The sequence below is a fragment of the Fimicolochytrium jonesii genome (genome assembly GCF_025526975.1).
Source record: "Fimicolochytrium jonesii strain JEL569 chromosome Unknown EV422scaffold_2, whole genome shotgun sequence".
NCBI classification, from domain to species: domain Eukaryota; kingdom Fungi; phylum Chytridiomycota; class Chytridiomycetes; order Spizellomycetales; family Powellomycetaceae; genus Fimicolochytrium; species Fimicolochytrium jonesii.
In genome coordinates, this window is record NW_026515669.1 from 319,164 (window position 1) to 334,376 (window position 15,213).

The following is a 15,213-nucleotide window of genomic DNA, read 5'->3' on the forward strand; positions in this document are numbered from 1 at the left end:
GCCTCCGAATCGTCATCCCAATTAAATCGAGCCATCCCGATGACCTGCTCCGTTGATGTCCGTGATGACGTAGACGGGAGACAGGCAGATTCTAAGTGGCGTCATCACGCCGTCGCCCGGGCTTAGCCCTTGCACCCCAAGTTCCAACACCCAACAGTCCATGACGGCTGAAGCCCGTTTCTTGGGTCAATTCAGCAACCGTTCACACGGACTCGGGCGTCAGAAAGATGGGAATTGATACCGACGACCGCAAGCAGTCCGGGGTATTCATTGACCTTGTCGAAAAAAGAGACAGCGTCTCCCATCATGTCCTCTGTCCGAGGCTTTTCCTGGGTCCAGGGCTTCATCAATAGGTAACTTTTTGGCAGCCTGCCAGTGGGGGAGGAGAAAAGCAGAAGATGATGAGGGACAGATGATTGAAAGTGTATGGATGGATGATGCATGCCATGTTGGAGCTGGCGGTAAGAAACGTCATAGTTTCGTTGGGTGTCACGCCGTAAGTGAGTTCGTGAATGGTCTGCATGGATAATGATAAGAAGTCCCTTCTGGTCCCCAGACTCCCCCACGCCCGCCTCAACTGAGATTATTCAAAGAGAGCTCAGCAGCAGAGCATTTTCTCGCTGCCTTCAATTTCAAACTTTTGCGAGACACCGAGAGGAGCCCCCATCTCGCCGAACAAAAAGGACATCAGGACCCTGACATTCCCCCCGTCCCACGCCTATTGTCCACGCTCCCGTCCCCGTCATCCCGGCACAGAGTAGCATCGTCTCCTGTCCATACAAGCGAAACAGGTTAGTGTCTACGTATTCTGGTTTTGACATGGTGCCCTCGTGAGAACGTGGGAACAGGATCGGAATGGGCACTGGACTGCTGGTTAATCTCTGCTAACGCCGATTGCCTTGTCACTTCCCATATAGCATTCCGGAACCTTCGCCGCTAACCTTAGGAAGACTCACGCGCCGCGTGGCTTCTCAGCACCGTTTGTCTTTCACCGTCCTCCAACCCGAATTTCGTAAAGCCCTTTTGGCTTGCATCCGGGTCTCAACCCCGTTTCCACTCCCCCACTCGTCAACCTGGGAGCCTCACAGTCCTCTTCAGTGCCGCCTGCCGCTGCCGGTGCAGGTTCAACCTCCCCGTCGTCCAACCGGAACCACCACAAACGATCTTCGCGGAGTAGCAGCAGCAAGAAACGCGCAAGTCAGTCCCGTTCCCAGGACCTCGCGCCGGAAGAGCCGGAATCGCACGCGAGTTCCACCCTCGGGCCTGCAGCAGCACAAGAGGCTACGGCAACTCGTGCTCCTGCAGTAGTAGAAACCCCTGCACAGGCGCCGGCGCCAAACGTGGAAGTCCCGGTCAAGTCGGTCGTGAAACAGTCTTCTGCCGCAACCGCAGAACAATCAGGTTCTTCAGCCATGTCCGCTCCAGCCGCATATTACAATCCGCTCGCCGGCCAACAGGCTGCTGCTGCTTCGCGCAGCAAAGGTGTTCGTTGGGATGAGCCTAAAGTGTTGGAGCAGCAGAAGGAGTCGGCTGCGAGGCATATGACTTCTTCAGCTCGTCCTCGGTACAGTCGGCTCGCAACACCAGAAGATTGGAAGCGTCCTCCTGTCGCGGCCTATCCTTACATGAATCGTTACCGTTTGATCAAAAAGATGGGAGAGTAAGTACATATACTTCTTATGTCGTGAGGATTCTGGGAACATATCTAATATTCACGTTTGAACCAATAGGGGAGCCTTCAGTGTTGTGTACAAAGCTGTAGACACAAAGACTAAATTGATCGTTGGCCTAAAGCTCGTTACGAAATCTCAACTCAATGAAGCCCAGCGCACCAATATCCTCAGGGAAGCGTCCCTGCTTCGCCGAATCGATCACCCGAACGTAATCCAACTTGTCGACTTCCATGAGACTCCGATTCATTACGCATTATCCCTCGAACTGATGGAAGGTGGCGAGATTTTCCATCAATTGGTTGATCAGGTCTGCTTTAGCGAGAACGTCTGTCGTCACATCATCTGGCAGGTCGCGGACGCACTGAGATACTTGCACGAGGAGCTCGGAGTTGTGCACAGAGATATCAAGCTCGAAAATCTCTTGTACGACCCCATCCCTCCGGAGAAGCTTGCTCACCGAGCCCGAGGCAACAAGGAGGACGGTGAAGAGGATGATTACATCCCTGGGGTTGGAGGAGCCGGCATCGGGGTTGTCAAGATTGCAGACTTTGGACTCTCGAAGGTCGTATTCGATGCCACTACCAAAACTCCATGTGGTACCGTCGGTTATACCGCACCCGAAATCCTCAAAGACCAGCGCTACTCCAAGGGTGTGGACATGTGGGCCCTCGGTTGCGTGCTGTACACCATTCTTTCCGGCTTCCCTCCATTCTTCGACGATGACCCACGTGGGTTGACCGAAAAGGTCGCCAACGGACAATTCGCTTTCCTCAGCCCGTGGTGGGATGACATCAGTCCCGAATCCAAGGATTTGATTTGCCATCTGCTGCAAGTCAACCCAAACAAGCGATACACAATCAATCAATTTTTGGCTCACCCTTGGATGAGAGCTCATGACCCACGTGCCGCTCCTGCCCCCGAAGTCGTCGTGGAAGAAGAGGAAGAACTATCCCCCGGCGGACCAACCATTGCTAGATACGGTAACTGGCGCGATCTGGAGCTTCCCGATGCGCTGAAGACACCGTTGGACGAATACTACACGGGAACCGAAGAGATGGACGTCGCACAAGGCGGCCAATCCGCTGATGTTACGGGTCGGAAGGTATCCCCACCCGTCACGGCTGCCATCGGACAGGGCCCAGCTCCCGGAGCTCCCCCCGGATTCGCTGCATCAGGGGCAGAGACGCCCAACACAACTTATCGTCGCCTCCGAACTCCTCACCCCGTCCCCGAAGGTATCACCAAAGAGATGCTTGCGGCGCCGTTCCAAGTATATCAGTCCATCGCCGAGGGAGAGGTGCGCCCGGAACACATCGGTATGGTCCGTGGCGGAGTTGTGCCCAACCACCGCAAAGGAAGCCCGCTCCGCCACGAAGTCACTCGAGCATCTGCCGCACCGGTCAATCAGAAAGCGCCTGCGCAACGGCGACAGGGGCAAGGTTTCGAGCTGGACCTTGCGCACTCGCGGTTGTTCGCAAAGAGAAGACACGAGCCTGCTGGATCTCGATCTCCAGTGGACCACGCCAAGCCCTTACCTGTTCAAGGTTGATGCGGATGATCGTACATTTGGGACTAAGCCTTCGAAGCGCGCACTAAGCATTCGAGCTTCCCCGCCGTTCCGGCTCGGCTTCTGCCTCTAATTATCTCGAAGGGAGTTTCACTTTCCATCCCTTTCCGCACACAAATTCCCTCCGGTCCTCATTCCCGTTGGTTTCCTAGTGTGTTTAGTTTGTCCCCGAGTCTCCCTTGTAGTCGCATATTTGTGAAAGGCGAACCCTCCTGATGTAGGGTTCTTTCCTTACACCTTGGAACCCAGAGACACTCTCTGTTCCCCTTCCTTTTTCTTGTATATAGATAAATTGGCCTCCTCAATACCGAACGATTCATTATCATATGTGAAGGCGATAAAACCATCTGGGAAAATGTGGAAGGCTGCACTGAAGGTTCGCTAACCGACTGAGCAGCCACATTTCCGAAGCCATTTTCACTTCTACATGCTTCAAACACTGCCATTTGTGCGTATGTAATTGTTCACTCAAACGACACTCCATCAGTTCACGGATCCGTCAGTAGTTTCAGTAGAAGCTCGCTGACCGGAAATGTGAGAACATCTCGAGCATCTGGGGTGCGTTGGCGGATCGATGCCCGTCGTTTGTCCGCCTCAGGTCAAGAGGTATGTACTGTACATGGTTAAGGTTGGAGGTACATAAAACCCATGTAGGTTGAATCACGCTTTGTTAAGTTGTCACGACCGTGGGACATAGCCCTGAGCCCTCTTCCAGAAATCAGGGGCCCCCAGATTGATTATCTTCCAACCGCCCGGCTTGTGTTCAGTGTGAAGCTTCCCTGAACCTTATGTCCCACTCGCAGTCACTTCTCGAAACCTGTATCCACGGCCTGCTCACCGATCGCCGAAGAACCGGCTGGAAGCGGTCCACAAAGGAAGCGATTGACGGCATCGCATCAGCATTCGACAGCGTGGCAAGATCGGGCGGAATTACACCAGGTGCTTTGGCTAAACTCGTACACTAATACACTAATACACTAATAAACACCACTTGCCGATGAGATGGGGATAAACAACGCCTCCTTCCGGAAGAGCCACATGCTCATGCTTAATCCGGGGTCGCTCGATGTGCATAAATGCCGGCAATGCCTGCCCCCCCCCCCCCTCCTGTCGAGAAAACATCGAAATCCTCTCGAAATCCTCTTGCTCTGCGTCAACTCTAAGCAGTAGAAGCCGACTTCTACAATGTCGGCCAACATGGAGGAAGGAAACATGAGACGCAAATCTCTAGATGAAGCTGCAAAGCACGTTGTCCGGAGCATCCGGATCCCGCTAGCTGTCGCCTTGCTAGGTAAAATCAGTCAATTGGCTCAGTTTGTTGTTGTTGGCTTGTCTATATCTTCCATGCGAACGCCTTGGCCGATTGAGCTGACACTCTTGGACGGCATCAGCGTTTACTATCGTTGTCGCTGGTGCAATCAGTATCCCTCTCGGTGTTCTTTCGTTTAAGGGAGCTGATCAGTCTATTGACGATGGTAATATGCAGAGACCGCGGTACTCTAAGCGTTACCAAGTCGCATCGGTAGTAACGCTTACTCTTCCCCGCCTTTTATTGCGTAGTGACGCATGTTCTGCGGACTCGTCTAGTGGGCGAATTTGAAAGTTCCGGTAAACACCAAATCTGAAATCTTGCACTTGATCAAATGCGGACTACAAACAAATCTTCATTCAGTACGAAATCTGCTATCAAAATGCCTGAGCGCCGCGGACGGTAGGAATATCGGCTGCTTAGCAGTCTGCCGAGTGATGCTTATTCCCCTGTCGCCTCATTAGACACGAGGAGTAGCTTCGTTGTCAACAAGTATATGCGTGGCTACCTTACGAATAACAACCTCCCTCTGGACACTTATGAACAAGAGTAAGAATGCATCGCTATCGAGCGTTGTCCAATCGAGTCAAATAACCGATTGGGCATTGCAGATTCCTGACGTCGTTTATACAACGCGCCGAGAGATATCAGAGTACCATGGTAAATACGACACTTCTTCCGGCATGATTTGTGAATAGGTCGACCCAACTGAACATGCTCTTCCTTCGCAGGGGATAGCCGTCGCCATGGGCAATCCAGGCAACCTTCCCGAGCAGTACTTTGGTAGGCATCTGCTCGATTGCTCAGTAGCAGTATACTCCCACCCCCTCTATCCACACTGACGGGGGCTCGGATAACTACACAGTCTCCAGTGCCGGAGGTTTCGGTAAACGATGCCACTGGACCGGCAACGCAACGGGATTCGAGTGTTTAACCGGCCTCTGGCTCGTGAACAATTCGATGCCATACGATCCTAAGATCAATATGATGGCGTTTGGGCCTCCCGGGGCGCCTCCTGTTTGGGAGCTTCAGGCCGCTGAGAAGCCCAAAGTCGTCCCCGTCAACGGTGTGTGGGCTCCCGGGATGTTCATCACCCTCGGCGGAAAGCTGCTGGGGGGCAAGCAATGTGCGCATTATACTTGGTAAGAGATTACGGTCGTTATGGTCAATTGAACCTTCGCAGCGCGAATGTGAACATTCCTTCTGTCCACCTCCAGGGCGAGAAACCCCCCACCCGCCTCGGGTTTCGGTTCGGATTGGGATATCGAATACAGCTCTGTGTATAGCATTGACGTGATTTCTGAGTATCTCGCGGTTAGTGAACAGTTGACTTCCGAAAGGTTGATATGTGCTCAAGGACGGCTGCTTCACAGGGGATGATAGCAACCCCGAACACGAGGATGGCTTTGATGTAGGTTTGGATGTCATCTGATGCTCATGAGGCGGCATCGCATCTTACCTTTGAATTCCTTTTCTCGCGGCCATTCAGTGAAAGCAATGGTGATATGTACGTGTTGTCCAGGTTGTCAGAGACGCTTTTGAGACCCATTCACTCAATGCTGCAATGTTTCGCCGACATTTAGAATGGCCACAAACAAAGCAGGTGCTCAGTACAACGAAAAGAAAGACGGCTCTGCTAAACTGGACACATGTACAGACCCCGTTCTGAAGGTGAAACATATCCGCGTTGTCAATTCGTAACGTCGTCGTGGGCTCACGACGATGTCTCCCAATAGGCAGCAGGAAAGGAAATCCTGAGCCGGTACAAAACATACACAGATACCCCCGCCACTCTGTCTGAGGTATTCAAAAGTGAGCAGAACGGAAACGTTTTCCTGGATTTCGTGCGCCTGCAGGACGAGACCAAGCTCGACATGATTGCTGTCCTGGCCGTTCCGGAGGACGACCTGCTGGCGGTTATGAAGAAAAGCCGGAAGACTGCAGCTATTACGGTGTCTGTCATCGCCTCGTTGATGATACTCCTCGCCGGTGTGGCTAGCTACCTCTTCACCTTGCCGTTGAAGCGGCTTACCAATGTTATGGTTGCGGTAGGTTCAAGGAGGAGCTGCTCATCGGTGCGGAATGCGGCGATCTCGTCGTCGCTTTATTCAATTTTTTTTTGCCTTCTCAAATAGGCGACGTCATTCGACTTCTCGAGTGTCCGCGACAAGGAACAGGCGGCTAAGCGCTCCTTCATTCGTGAGATTTCGACTATGGAGAATGTGTATGTGAAGTGCCTAGGTTGCGCGGTGGGAGGATTACTGTTCTACTTTCCTGATATATCCCTTTTTCTTTCAAACCAGCTTTGCCACGATGCTCTTGAAGTTCGCCAAGGCGATCGAATCGAACAAATCCTTGATGGGTACCAAGAATGTCACGAGCGTAAAGAGTGCCAGCGCCAACGACAGTCAACAAACACCGAGTGGCACTCGTCATTAAAATCTTGAGAGAAGCAAGGGAAATCCATTGTCACTGTTGGCAGGTCCTCCCTGCTCGTACTTCATGTGGGGGGCAGGGCTTTTATACCGTTCAACGTGTGTGTTTTATCAAAATCGAAGAATCTTTGCATCGCGCTGTCAAATCCTGTTAGTGGCTTCACACTCTATTCTTTCGCACTCTATTTATTCTTTCAACATCACAGGATCAATTTGAGCGAGCGCAGTGTATGGAGAGTATGGGTACACTTTGCGCATCTTAATTCCAAAAATGACCGGTGAAGAAAGCGCAATCCAGTTCGGATTGTGTTCAAGACGTGCGGCTCAAGTGGCCGGGAGTAGTATCTACAAGCCTCTGATGGCCATGATAGCGGCCTACCATCTCTGCCTTTGATGAAACTCAGCTCTCCTTTTTCTTTGACTTGAAGAGGCATTTGTTTCCGACGAACGCATGCAGCATGAAATCCTTCAGAAATGTGAAGCTCTCTGAAAATCGAACTTCGGTCGGAGTCGACAGTCGCGCTGTCGAATTCCGTCTGTGCTTCGTCCTCCACAGGTTCGTTCCCGTGGGCCGTGGCACTGGGTCCGGAGCCCTACACTGGGATGTCCCCAGAAAGACTTTTCCCTTGCGACCCCACCGTCTTTAACTCAAAAAGTGGACGGAAAGCTTGCGCTATTGCAGTTATCTGAGAAGACTCGGACTTGGCAGGCATATGCAGACACATATGCTATTCTTCGACTCGCGTAAATCCCTTGGCCACGGTCGCCAAAAATGGATATCGGAAGTAGTACATTTGCCACTAATCTTGGTGGGCGGCAGCAAGGATCTAAAGAACGACTCCGGCACGGTTGCAAAGCGGCACAAAATCGAGCTTTGCCTGATTCCAGCCTTTTCATCTTGATTCGATAGGTTGTTTTACCGAGCCCATAGAGTCGTTTACCCTTCCTTCATGGAACAAAACTGACAGGGTCAACGCCGCTGTCAAAGGGGTGTGGTCTGAGAGCGCCCGATTGCGTCACAGGAATTAATCCGCTTTTGCAAGCAGAATCTTACGCGGAAAGCTCAACCCCTTCGCTCAAAGCATTGCTTCAGTCGGACGGATCAGAGTGGGAAAGTCCCGCTATCGTCGGCGTCGCCCCCAGAAGTTCATGTCTGTCAACGCTTGGCGAGCGCCGTTCCTCTCGTTGGCTTGCCGCGCCATCACTCTTGCAGCAAAACCTCCGACGTTTTTACATCACACACGAAGTTATATCAACCCGCCTTCCATCCCTCCTACCAAAATGAGGTAAGACTCGATGGATGGGGGTTTGGTGAATCGTCCATTGAGTATCAGTAATGTTGTACTCACACCTTTCCCTCCCCAGCGCAACATCTTCAACTCCTGGCGTGAAGGACCACCACCTGCCAAACGGGAAGTTTACAAACCCTTGGCCTAGTTTTGTGGAACATGGTCTACTGGAGTTTGCAAAGGTGTGTGCGAGGAGAGGGGAGAGAGGATGAGGACGTGAGGAAGGGAGTGCGGATGGAGGGAGGGTGGTGGCGCGAGCGAAGCGAGCGGGGTTGGCTCGGTCGGGGAGGCCGCCAAGCCAAACGTCTTCTGGTTTGCGATGGGAGCGCGAGCGGAGCGAGTTCCCATTGCCCCAAATATGCAATGTTTCCCCTAACTGGCAGTTCATAGCGAGCGCCGATGAGCGTCAGATCTTGGCGAACGAAGCTAGCTTAGCACACGCAACCCAACCTCCTCGTCGCGAGCGGAGCGAGCAGGGTATCGCTTCATCCATGGATCACATTCATCCACTCATCGCTCCCCAACATAGGCCCTCCCAGAATGGGACCGCAAACGCTCAAAAGTCCCATCTTCCACCGACCTCACCGTAAAAGTCCTCGGCAAAGCCAACATGTCCTGGCCCCGCATCAAATCCCCCGACCCATCCCTCATCCAAGCCACTTGGCTCGGGCACGCCACATTTTTAATCCAAATGGAAGGCGTCAACATCCTTTGCGACCCCGTGTTCAGCCATCGGTGCTCGCCGTTCTCGTTTATGGGCCCTGCGAGGTTCACGCCGCCGGCATGTACGATTCCGGAACTCTTGGAGGAGGTTAAGGTGGATGTGGTGATTATTTCGCATAATCATTACGATCATTTGGATGTGGAGACTATCAAGGCCCTGGGGCCGGAGGTTCATTATTTTGTGCCGCTGAGGAACAAGGTGCGGTGTCATATGTCGCAGTGCATCATCCATCACCTTGCGAGCTTCGATGCTGACCCTCTCTTATCCTCACAGGCCTGGTTCGACAGCTACTCCTACCCGCACGTCACCGAACTCGACTGGTGGAACGAACAAACACTGACATTACCAGGCGACAGGCAGCTCAAAATCGCATGCACACCCTGCCAACACTTCTCCGGTCGAGGCGTTCTGGACCGCATGGCGACGCTGTGGGCGAGTTGGGTCATCATTGGGCAGAAACATGGGAAGCGGTTCTATTTCGCCGGGTAAGACGTCCCACCTTTCTCCAACAAATGACCTCACGTCTTTGAAACGCTAATCCCTATTCGACTCCCCAGAGACACCGGCTATCGCAGCGTCTCCAAAGCCGGCACCACAACAACCACCTGCCCCGCCTTCCCCCAAATCGGCACAACCTACGGCCCCTTCGACCTCTCCTGCATCCCTATCGGCGCCTACTCCCCCCGTCACATCATGTCGCCCGTCCACTGCGCTCCCGAAGATTCCGTCGAACTGCACAAGGATGTGAAATCGAAAAAGAGTGTGGGGATGCATTGGGGCACGTTTGTATTGACGGATGAGCCGGTGAATGAGCCGCCGGTGAGGTTGAGGAAGGCGGCGGAGGGGGCGGGGTTGGGGGTGGGGGAGTTTGTGACGGTGGATATCGGGGAGACTATTGCCTCGGAGACGGAGGAGGGGAAGAATTGAACGGATTGGATGTGAGGTTAATGATGAGGGCGAGACTTTGAGCAGCTTTCGATACGTTCGCTGTGTGGTGTATAGGTTGCAATACCAAGGGTTTTGGAAGGAATGTCTATTTTTGCGTATATTCTCAGTGTAAACTTTTGTGCTCGTTTGTGGAAAGGCAGTACATGGGTAGAAACACATAGGAGTTGACGCAGCTAGCATGCTTTCTACGTCTCGAATTCCAGTCTTCGACAAAGGTACGCCAGTTCTGGTGTCCGCTGGCTAGGGATCCATCGGATACGCTCTCTTACGCCGTCAGAGCCTCAATCTAGCCCACCCATCCCATCCTCCCTCAGAAGAGCGTGTCTCCATCCCTCATTCTTCCCTCACCTCCCTCAAGCACCCTTCGCAAAAGGACTAGGCCTCTCCGCAACAGGAAACCGAATCCCCGCCACGTCCTTCCACCCCTCCGGGCCATCCTGGTTCTTCTGAAGAAGCTTGCCAACCAGCGTCTGTCCCGGACGGACGGGCCCGACGCCGGCGGGTGTTCCCGTAAGTACGAGATCGCCGCGTTGGAGGGTCATGATGGAGTTGATGTGGGCGAGGAGGGTGGGGATATCGAAGAGCATGTCGGAGGTGAGGCCGTCTTGCGCGGTTTTGCCGTCGATCTGAGGATGAAAATTCAGGGTTATAGAGACTGTGGAATGCTGCTCTGCGGGGCTGACAGTTTAGGACACGTACCTCTAGGACGAGTCGCAGGTCATGCGGGTCTCGGATCGCTGTTTTGTCAATGAATTCGCTGCAAGTATCAAGAAAAATGATTGAGACATGAGCCCCAAGTGCACTTCACTTTCACCCCCCATCACCCCCCATCACCCCAAAAACCACACAATCCCCCCCTCACCCACCCAACAGGCGTAAATCCATCGAACCCCTTCGCAACCGTCCACGGCAAACCCCCTTTCTTCGCCTTATCCTGCAAATCCCTCGCCGTCATATCCAGCGCCAACACATATCCCCCCACAGCATCCTCAATCTCCCTCCGCTGCGTTTGGGGGTCCAGAAACGCCTTGCCGGCGCGTGGGGTGGGTAGGGCGTGGCCGATGATGACCCCGAGTTCTAGCTCGTGGTGGATGGTGTGTGTGGAGGGGAGAAGGATGGGGTTGGGTGCAGAGAGGTAGCTGCTGACGGGTTTGAGGAAGAGGAGAGGGTGGGTGGGCAGGGGGTTGTTGAGTTCTTTGGCGTGCAACCTTTTGAGTCGAGCCGTCAATTAGTATTCTGAGGGCGGGGTGGAACATCACGGATACTCAGGAACTCACGCGTAGTTGCGTCCGACGGCGACGATGGAGCGACCCCACTTCGTAAAGTCCTTGAGAGCTGCAGCCATGGTTGAGAGTAAGCAGAGGGTGGGGTGTGTTGGAGGATGAGTTGTGGGGGTGAGCGAGCGAGTGGGAAGTCGGAAGTCGGATGGCCTCGGAAAACAGCCGCTCCGATTCACGCGTGGACTCCTTGGACTCGGGTGTTTGCGTGGATTTCGGATATGGAGGTCTTCAAGTACGTACAATTTTGTGATGTGACAGCCAATAGTCCCCCCTTCAGCTCCAAGTGGCATCTATTGGGTTGACAGGTACAGCACGAAAGATCACACCCTTGCGTGGTATCGAGCAGAGGTACGCTCTACCAAACGATCGTCCCTCACACAAGTTCCGTTCCTATCCAGCTACTTCCGCCTCCCCTTCCCACCCGTCCCTCCACCAGCACCAGGAGTAGTCCCCTTCTTCCTCGCACTCCTCGGCGTCCTGGGACTCGCACTCCTCGACCTCGCCGTCCTCACCGGCTTAACCGCCGCCGCCGCCCCGTCATCATCATCGTCCCCCGGCTCGCTTTTCACCCTCACATCCCCATCATCGTCGCTATCACTATTCTGTGCCGCAGCGGCAGCTTTCAATGCAGCGGAAGCGGCGCGCGTAACCTTACGCGTGGTTTTTGTCGCCGCGGTTTTGACTGTTTTGACGGCCGCGGTTGGGGAGGTGCCCGGTTCGAATGCGAAGACTTCTTTGAGCTCGCCCCGCAGGAAGCCGGTGAGGAGGACCGATATGATGCAGGCGGGGGATAAGTACAGGAGGGCGGGCTAAATCAGATGAAGGGGTAAGTATATCTACACTGTGCGTTTAATGATTAAGCATTGCAATCCACGCACCTGGGCAGCCTGGAAATTGTGCATGACAACCACAGTGGTCACAAGGCCCGTGACATACGCAATGGAGCAGGCGGTGAAATACGGTTTGGGGAACTTCCTCGCGTACTTGTTCTTCTTACCCGCAGGCGAGGCCAGGAAGCGATCGTGGTCAAACTTCAGACACAGCGCCACGAAAATGCCCGGGATGACAATATCGCCCAATCCCAACAGGGTAAACTGTAGACCCTCCGTCTTGAAGAACGTGGACGGGTGCAGCAACATCCCGACGATATCCTTCGGCCACAAGACCTTAATGGGCGCGTCAAATCCCTTGGCGACGGTGACCATGACGTCGGTGCCAAACACCCAGAAGATGTCGTAGAAAAAGAGGAAGGAGAGGAGGGCGATGCCGGTTTTGAAGGAGTCCAGGTTGAGAAGGCGGATGGCGGACGTTGCAAATGCTTCACCGTAGATATTATTGAGGACCCAGTGTTTCGTGAAGGCGTACGAGCCTGCGATCACGATGGCTAGGAGAATGACGAAGAAGTGGAAGCCGCCGAAATGGTAGGTGGCGATTTCTGTGGGGCACAGCTAGGTCATCCATCCATTCAATGAACAAAAAGACACGCAGGAATCCCTCCCTGGGGGCGCATCATCAAATACTCACCCTTCTGCTTCTTCCACAAATCCACCCGATAATCACCCTTAATTCTCCACCCCGTTAAGTACCTCGTCAAATCTAACGCACTCTTGGACACCGCCCCGACACCCAGAATCGAGAAATAGGCGGTAAACAGTGCATTCAAGTATTCCTTGTTGAGGTACTTGAACACGAGGTAGAGCGTCAGGAGTGCGGCGGAGCCAAAGATGGGGAACATGTACGCGTCTTCGAGACTGAAGTATTCTTGGTCATCGTCGGCGGTTTCGTCGTCTGAGTCGGGTGTGGATGATCTTTTGCCTCTCTTTTGGGAATTAGATTGACAGGTTAGAACGAACAGGGGAAGGTTCCGAAGTTAAGAAGGACACGCACTTTCTTCTCTTTAAGAAACTTGATAGACGCCCAGGACCCAATATAGATTGGCGCGGTGGCGAGGATGCCCAGGGCGATGTAGGCAAGCAAAAGACCGGTCTCCATGTTGGGCGAGTGTGTTGGGGATTCGCCGTTCAGAAAATGCCAGTCAAAATTCCGGGAGGTGATCTGTGCGGGATCCCGTTCTGGGATGAACAGGTGACACTCCCGGAAACAGCGAAGGACCGAGGGCGGGAGGTGAGGTCCGCGCTAAGGGTAGTAGGGCAGGAGGGCGAAGTACCGATCGCCCACGTAGCGTTTGCGGTTACTGTATAGGAGACGGACAGAACCTGAATTTGAAGCGTCTGAGGTGACGCGCTTAGGCCTTTGATGGATGGACCTCCAGGCTCCAGACACATCCAGACACAGGATGGGAGGATCGGCGCTTTCCATAGACTTATATTCCATCCCGGACTCTGTGATGTTCCCAAGAACTTGTACCATGTATTCTGCGAATTCCGCACTTCCCATACAAGACATTCTTCTCCAAAAAATGGATCCTCTCTAAGCCCTCTATGTCCTCCTGCGACGCCTTAACTATCCGTCCGTTCCGACTTTTATACTTTACAGTGAGTAGGACTAGGTTTCGCTCCCCACCTGGCCCTTCCGCGTGGAATGATAGGAGGTAGACCTTCCCCCTCATTCATCCTTTTTGCGGAGATACTCTGCGATACGGAGAGACGGGAACGAAGGAAAACGTGCGCGTGAGTGTTGAAAGGATGGCGGGAATGCAACAACGGTCACGTACCTTGGTAATCCTCGAGCACTAGCGGTGTTTGCACCTACGACCATAAACAAACCAGGACCGCACATCAGTAGCCGTCGCCAGACCTATGCAACATGTGACGTCCCGCGGAGAATGTCTCACCTTGTTAATCGCCTGCTTAACGAACCGGCCATCCTCTAAATACAGCAGCCGGTCGGCGTAGCATTCCACATCCGGGTTGTGGGTAACCATAACACACGTCGTCCTCTTCTCCTTATTGATATACAGCAGCAGGTTCATGATATCTATCGTGTTGGAAGTGTCGAGGTCGCCTGTGGGTTCGTCGAGGAGGAGGATGTCGGGGTCGTTTGCTAGGGCGCGGGCTATGGTTCTACGGTGTGGAGGCGCGTATGAGTGCGGGTGGGTGTCGACGCGGGTGGGCATAGGACTCTCTTACACACGCTGCTGCTCGCCCCCAGATAGCTCGGAGGGGAGATGGGCGATGCGGTCTTGTAGGCCTACGGCTGGTTGAAGCGAGGTCGAGGAATGAAGGTTCAGCGGTTGGCCTCCCTTCACATTCCGGTTTTCTCGCATCACCTCCTCGGCGCGTACTCACTTTCCAACAACATGAGCGCCCTCTCCTTCCTCTCCCTATGTCCCAATTTCCCGCGAATCGTCATGGGCAGCTCAACGTTCTCGTACGCCGACATGGTGCCGAGCAGATTGAAGGTCTGAAACACGAACCCGATGCGCTGCAGACGCAGGTTCGAAAGCCAGGCGTCCGTCGATGTGTCGGAGATTTCGTCGCCTAGAAGTTCTACGCGGCAGTCGCTCAACATCTCACATCGCAATATCATTTGAGCTCAACCCCAGAACGGTCGAACATACCGACAGTCCCATTAGACGCATTATCGATGGTCCCCAGTATATTCAACAGCGTCGTCTTCCCGCCGCCACTCGGTCCTCGCAAAATCACAAACTCCCCGCGACGTATTGGGTAGAACTCTGAATCGGGCGCGAGGTGGATGTCGTGCAAAGCGTGCACTTGCTCGTCTGTGCCGGGGATGGTGTAGGCTGTACGATGCAAATGTGACTGTCAGTGAACAGCGTTGAACGGATTTTTGAGGACCGGAACTGGCTCCGTACGTTACTTTTGGACAAATGCTCAATGACAATGACGGGCTCGCCCAGTTCTTTCAGGGTTTGCGGCACCCTGGACATCCATGGACCTGCATGCCGGGTGGACATTGCTTTCTGCTATCTACTGTATATATATACGGCGGCGGCTGGGCGGGAGGTCCCAAGACTCCAAGATGCACGCGTATGAACGCATCTTGAACGGAAGAGACGGAAGTT

General features: G+C 53.7%; 7 protein-coding genes across 7 annotated transcripts; 4 read left to right on the forward strand and 3 right to left on the reverse strand.

Annotated features, from left to right (window-relative positions):
• Window positions 1-1,412: 1,412 nt before the first annotated feature.
• Window positions 1,413-3,222, forward strand: EV422DRAFT_563490 (kinase-like domain-containing protein; the record flags this gene model as incomplete). Its single annotated transcript, XM_053072076.1, has 2 exons — window positions 1,413-1,660; window positions 1,731-3,222. The coding sequence occupies 2 exons, from the start codon at window positions 1,413-1,415 to the stop codon at window positions 3,220-3,222; spliced, it is 1,740 nt and encodes a 579-aa protein (XP_052929133.1).
• A 1,039-nt stretch (window positions 3,223-4,261) lies between these two features.
• Window positions 4,262-7,142, forward strand: EV422DRAFT_513744 (uncharacterized protein). The gene is made up of 13 exons (XM_053069185.1): window positions 4,262-4,531; window positions 4,632-4,715; window positions 4,801-4,848; window positions 4,913-4,951; window positions 5,014-5,098; window positions 5,161-5,209; window positions 5,281-5,332; window positions 5,415-5,691; window positions 5,767-5,863; window positions 5,923-5,960; window positions 6,039-6,056; window positions 6,133-6,220; window positions 6,286-7,142. Exons 1-13 carry the CDS (start codon window positions 4,426-4,428, stop codon window positions 6,682-6,684), a joined length of 1,380 nt encoding a protein of 459 aa, XP_052929134.1. The 5' UTR covers window positions 4,262-4,425; the 3' UTR covers window positions 6,685-7,142.
• Window positions 7,143-7,865: 723 nt separating this feature from the next.
• Window positions 7,866-8,796, forward strand: EV422DRAFT_135972 (uncharacterized protein). The gene is made up of 4 exons (XM_053064773.1): window positions 7,866-7,894; window positions 8,031-8,270; window positions 8,350-8,455; window positions 8,664-8,796. The coding sequence occupies exons 2-4, from the start codon at window positions 8,134-8,136 to the stop codon at window positions 8,706-8,708; spliced, it is 288 nt and encodes a 95-aa protein (XP_052929135.1). The 5' UTR covers window positions 7,866-7,894; window positions 8,031-8,133; the 3' UTR covers window positions 8,709-8,796.
• Window positions 8,797-8,883: 87 nt separating this feature from the next.
• EV422DRAFT_492045 (beta-lactamase superfamily domain-containing protein) lies at window positions 8,884-9,924 on the forward strand (the record flags this gene model as incomplete). Its single annotated transcript, XM_053067577.1, has 3 exons — window positions 8,884-9,195; window positions 9,271-9,482; window positions 9,555-9,924. 3 exons carry the CDS (start codon window positions 8,884-8,886, stop codon window positions 9,922-9,924), a joined length of 894 nt encoding a protein of 297 aa, XP_052929136.1.
• A 105-nt stretch (window positions 9,925-10,029) lies between these two features.
• Window positions 10,030-11,441, reverse strand: EV422DRAFT_513762 (uncharacterized protein). Its single transcript, XM_053069186.1, has 4 exons — window positions 11,223-11,441; window positions 10,812-11,153; window positions 10,645-10,702; window positions 10,030-10,571 (listed from the first exon to the last, which is right to left on the reverse strand). The coding sequence occupies exons 1-4, from the start codon at window positions 11,288-11,290 to the stop codon at window positions 10,299-10,301; spliced, it is 741 nt and encodes a 246-aa protein (XP_052929137.1). The 5' UTR covers window positions 11,291-11,441; the 3' UTR covers window positions 10,030-10,298.
• A 494-nt stretch (window positions 11,442-11,935) lies between these two features.
• On the reverse strand, window positions 11,936-13,196 carry EV422DRAFT_484522 (peptidase A22B, signal peptide peptidase; the record flags this gene model as incomplete). Its single annotated transcript, XM_053067354.1, has 4 exons — window positions 11,936-12,034; window positions 12,104-12,660; window positions 12,750-13,044; window positions 13,113-13,196. Coding segments are annotated over 4 exons (1,035 nt in total), but the record flags the coding sequence as incomplete, so codon positions are not given.
• A 334-nt stretch (window positions 13,197-13,530) lies between these two features.
• On the reverse strand, window positions 13,531-15,202 carry EV422DRAFT_616741 (P-loop containing nucleoside triphosphate hydrolase protein). The gene is made up of 7 exons (XM_053073978.1): window positions 15,009-15,202; window positions 14,746-14,931; window positions 14,474-14,674; window positions 14,315-14,381; window positions 14,020-14,248; window positions 13,900-13,933; window positions 13,531-13,816 (listed from the first exon to the last, which is right to left on the reverse strand). The coding sequence occupies exons 1-7, from the start codon at window positions 15,103-15,105 to the stop codon at window positions 13,791-13,793; spliced, it is 840 nt and encodes a 279-aa protein (XP_052929139.1). The 5' UTR covers window positions 15,106-15,202; the 3' UTR covers window positions 13,531-13,790.
• Between the last annotated feature and the right edge of the window lie 11 nt (window positions 15,203-15,213).

Coding starts and splice junctions, on each gene's coding strand:
- EV422DRAFT_135972 (XM_053064773.1), top strand. CDS start 8,134: ATGTCTGTCAACGCTTGGCGAGCGCCGTTCCTCTCGTTGGCTTGCCGC. Junction 8,271..8,349: donor ATCCCTCCTACCAAAATGAG/GTAAGACTCGAT, acceptor TTCCCTCCCCAG/CGCAACATCTTCAACTCCTG. Junction 8,456..8,663: donor GTCTACTGGAGTTTGCAAAG/GTGTGTGCGAGG, acceptor GGCAGTTCATAG/CGAGCGCCGATGAGCGTCAG.
- EV422DRAFT_513762 (XM_053069186.1), bottom strand. CDS start 11,290: ATGGCTGCAGCTCTCAAGGACTTTACGAAGTGGGGTCGCTCCATCGTC. Junction 10,703..10,811: donor GATGGATTTACGCCTGTTGG/GTGGGTGAGGGG, acceptor TGATACTTGCAG/CGAATTCATTGACAAAACAG. Junction 10,572..10,644: donor ACCTGCGACTCGTCCTAGAG/GTACGTGTCCTA, acceptor TTTCATCCTCAG/ATCGACGGCAAAACCGCGCA.
- EV422DRAFT_513744 (XM_053069185.1), top strand. CDS start 4,426: ATGTCGGCCAACATGGAGGAAGGAAACATGAGACGCAAATCTCTAGAT. Junction 5,692..5,766: donor CAATGTGCGCATTATACTTG/GTAAGAGATTAC, acceptor GTCCACCTCCAG/GGCGAGAAACCCCCCACCCG. Junction 6,221..6,285: donor GTACAGACCCCGTTCTGAAG/GTGAAACATATC, acceptor GTCTCCCAATAG/GCAGCAGGAAAGGAAATCCT.
- EV422DRAFT_616741 (XM_053073978.1), bottom strand. CDS start 15,105: ATGTCCACCCGGCATGCAGGTCCATGGATGTCCAGGGTGCCGCAAACC. Junction 14,382..14,473: donor GGCGCTCATGTTGTTGGAAA/GTGAGTACGCGC, acceptor CGCTTCAACCAG/CCGTAGGCCTACAAGACCGC. Junction 13,934..14,019: donor TTAAGCAGGCGATTAACAAG/GTGAGACATTCT, acceptor TTATGGTCGTAG/GTGCAAACACCGCTAGTGCT.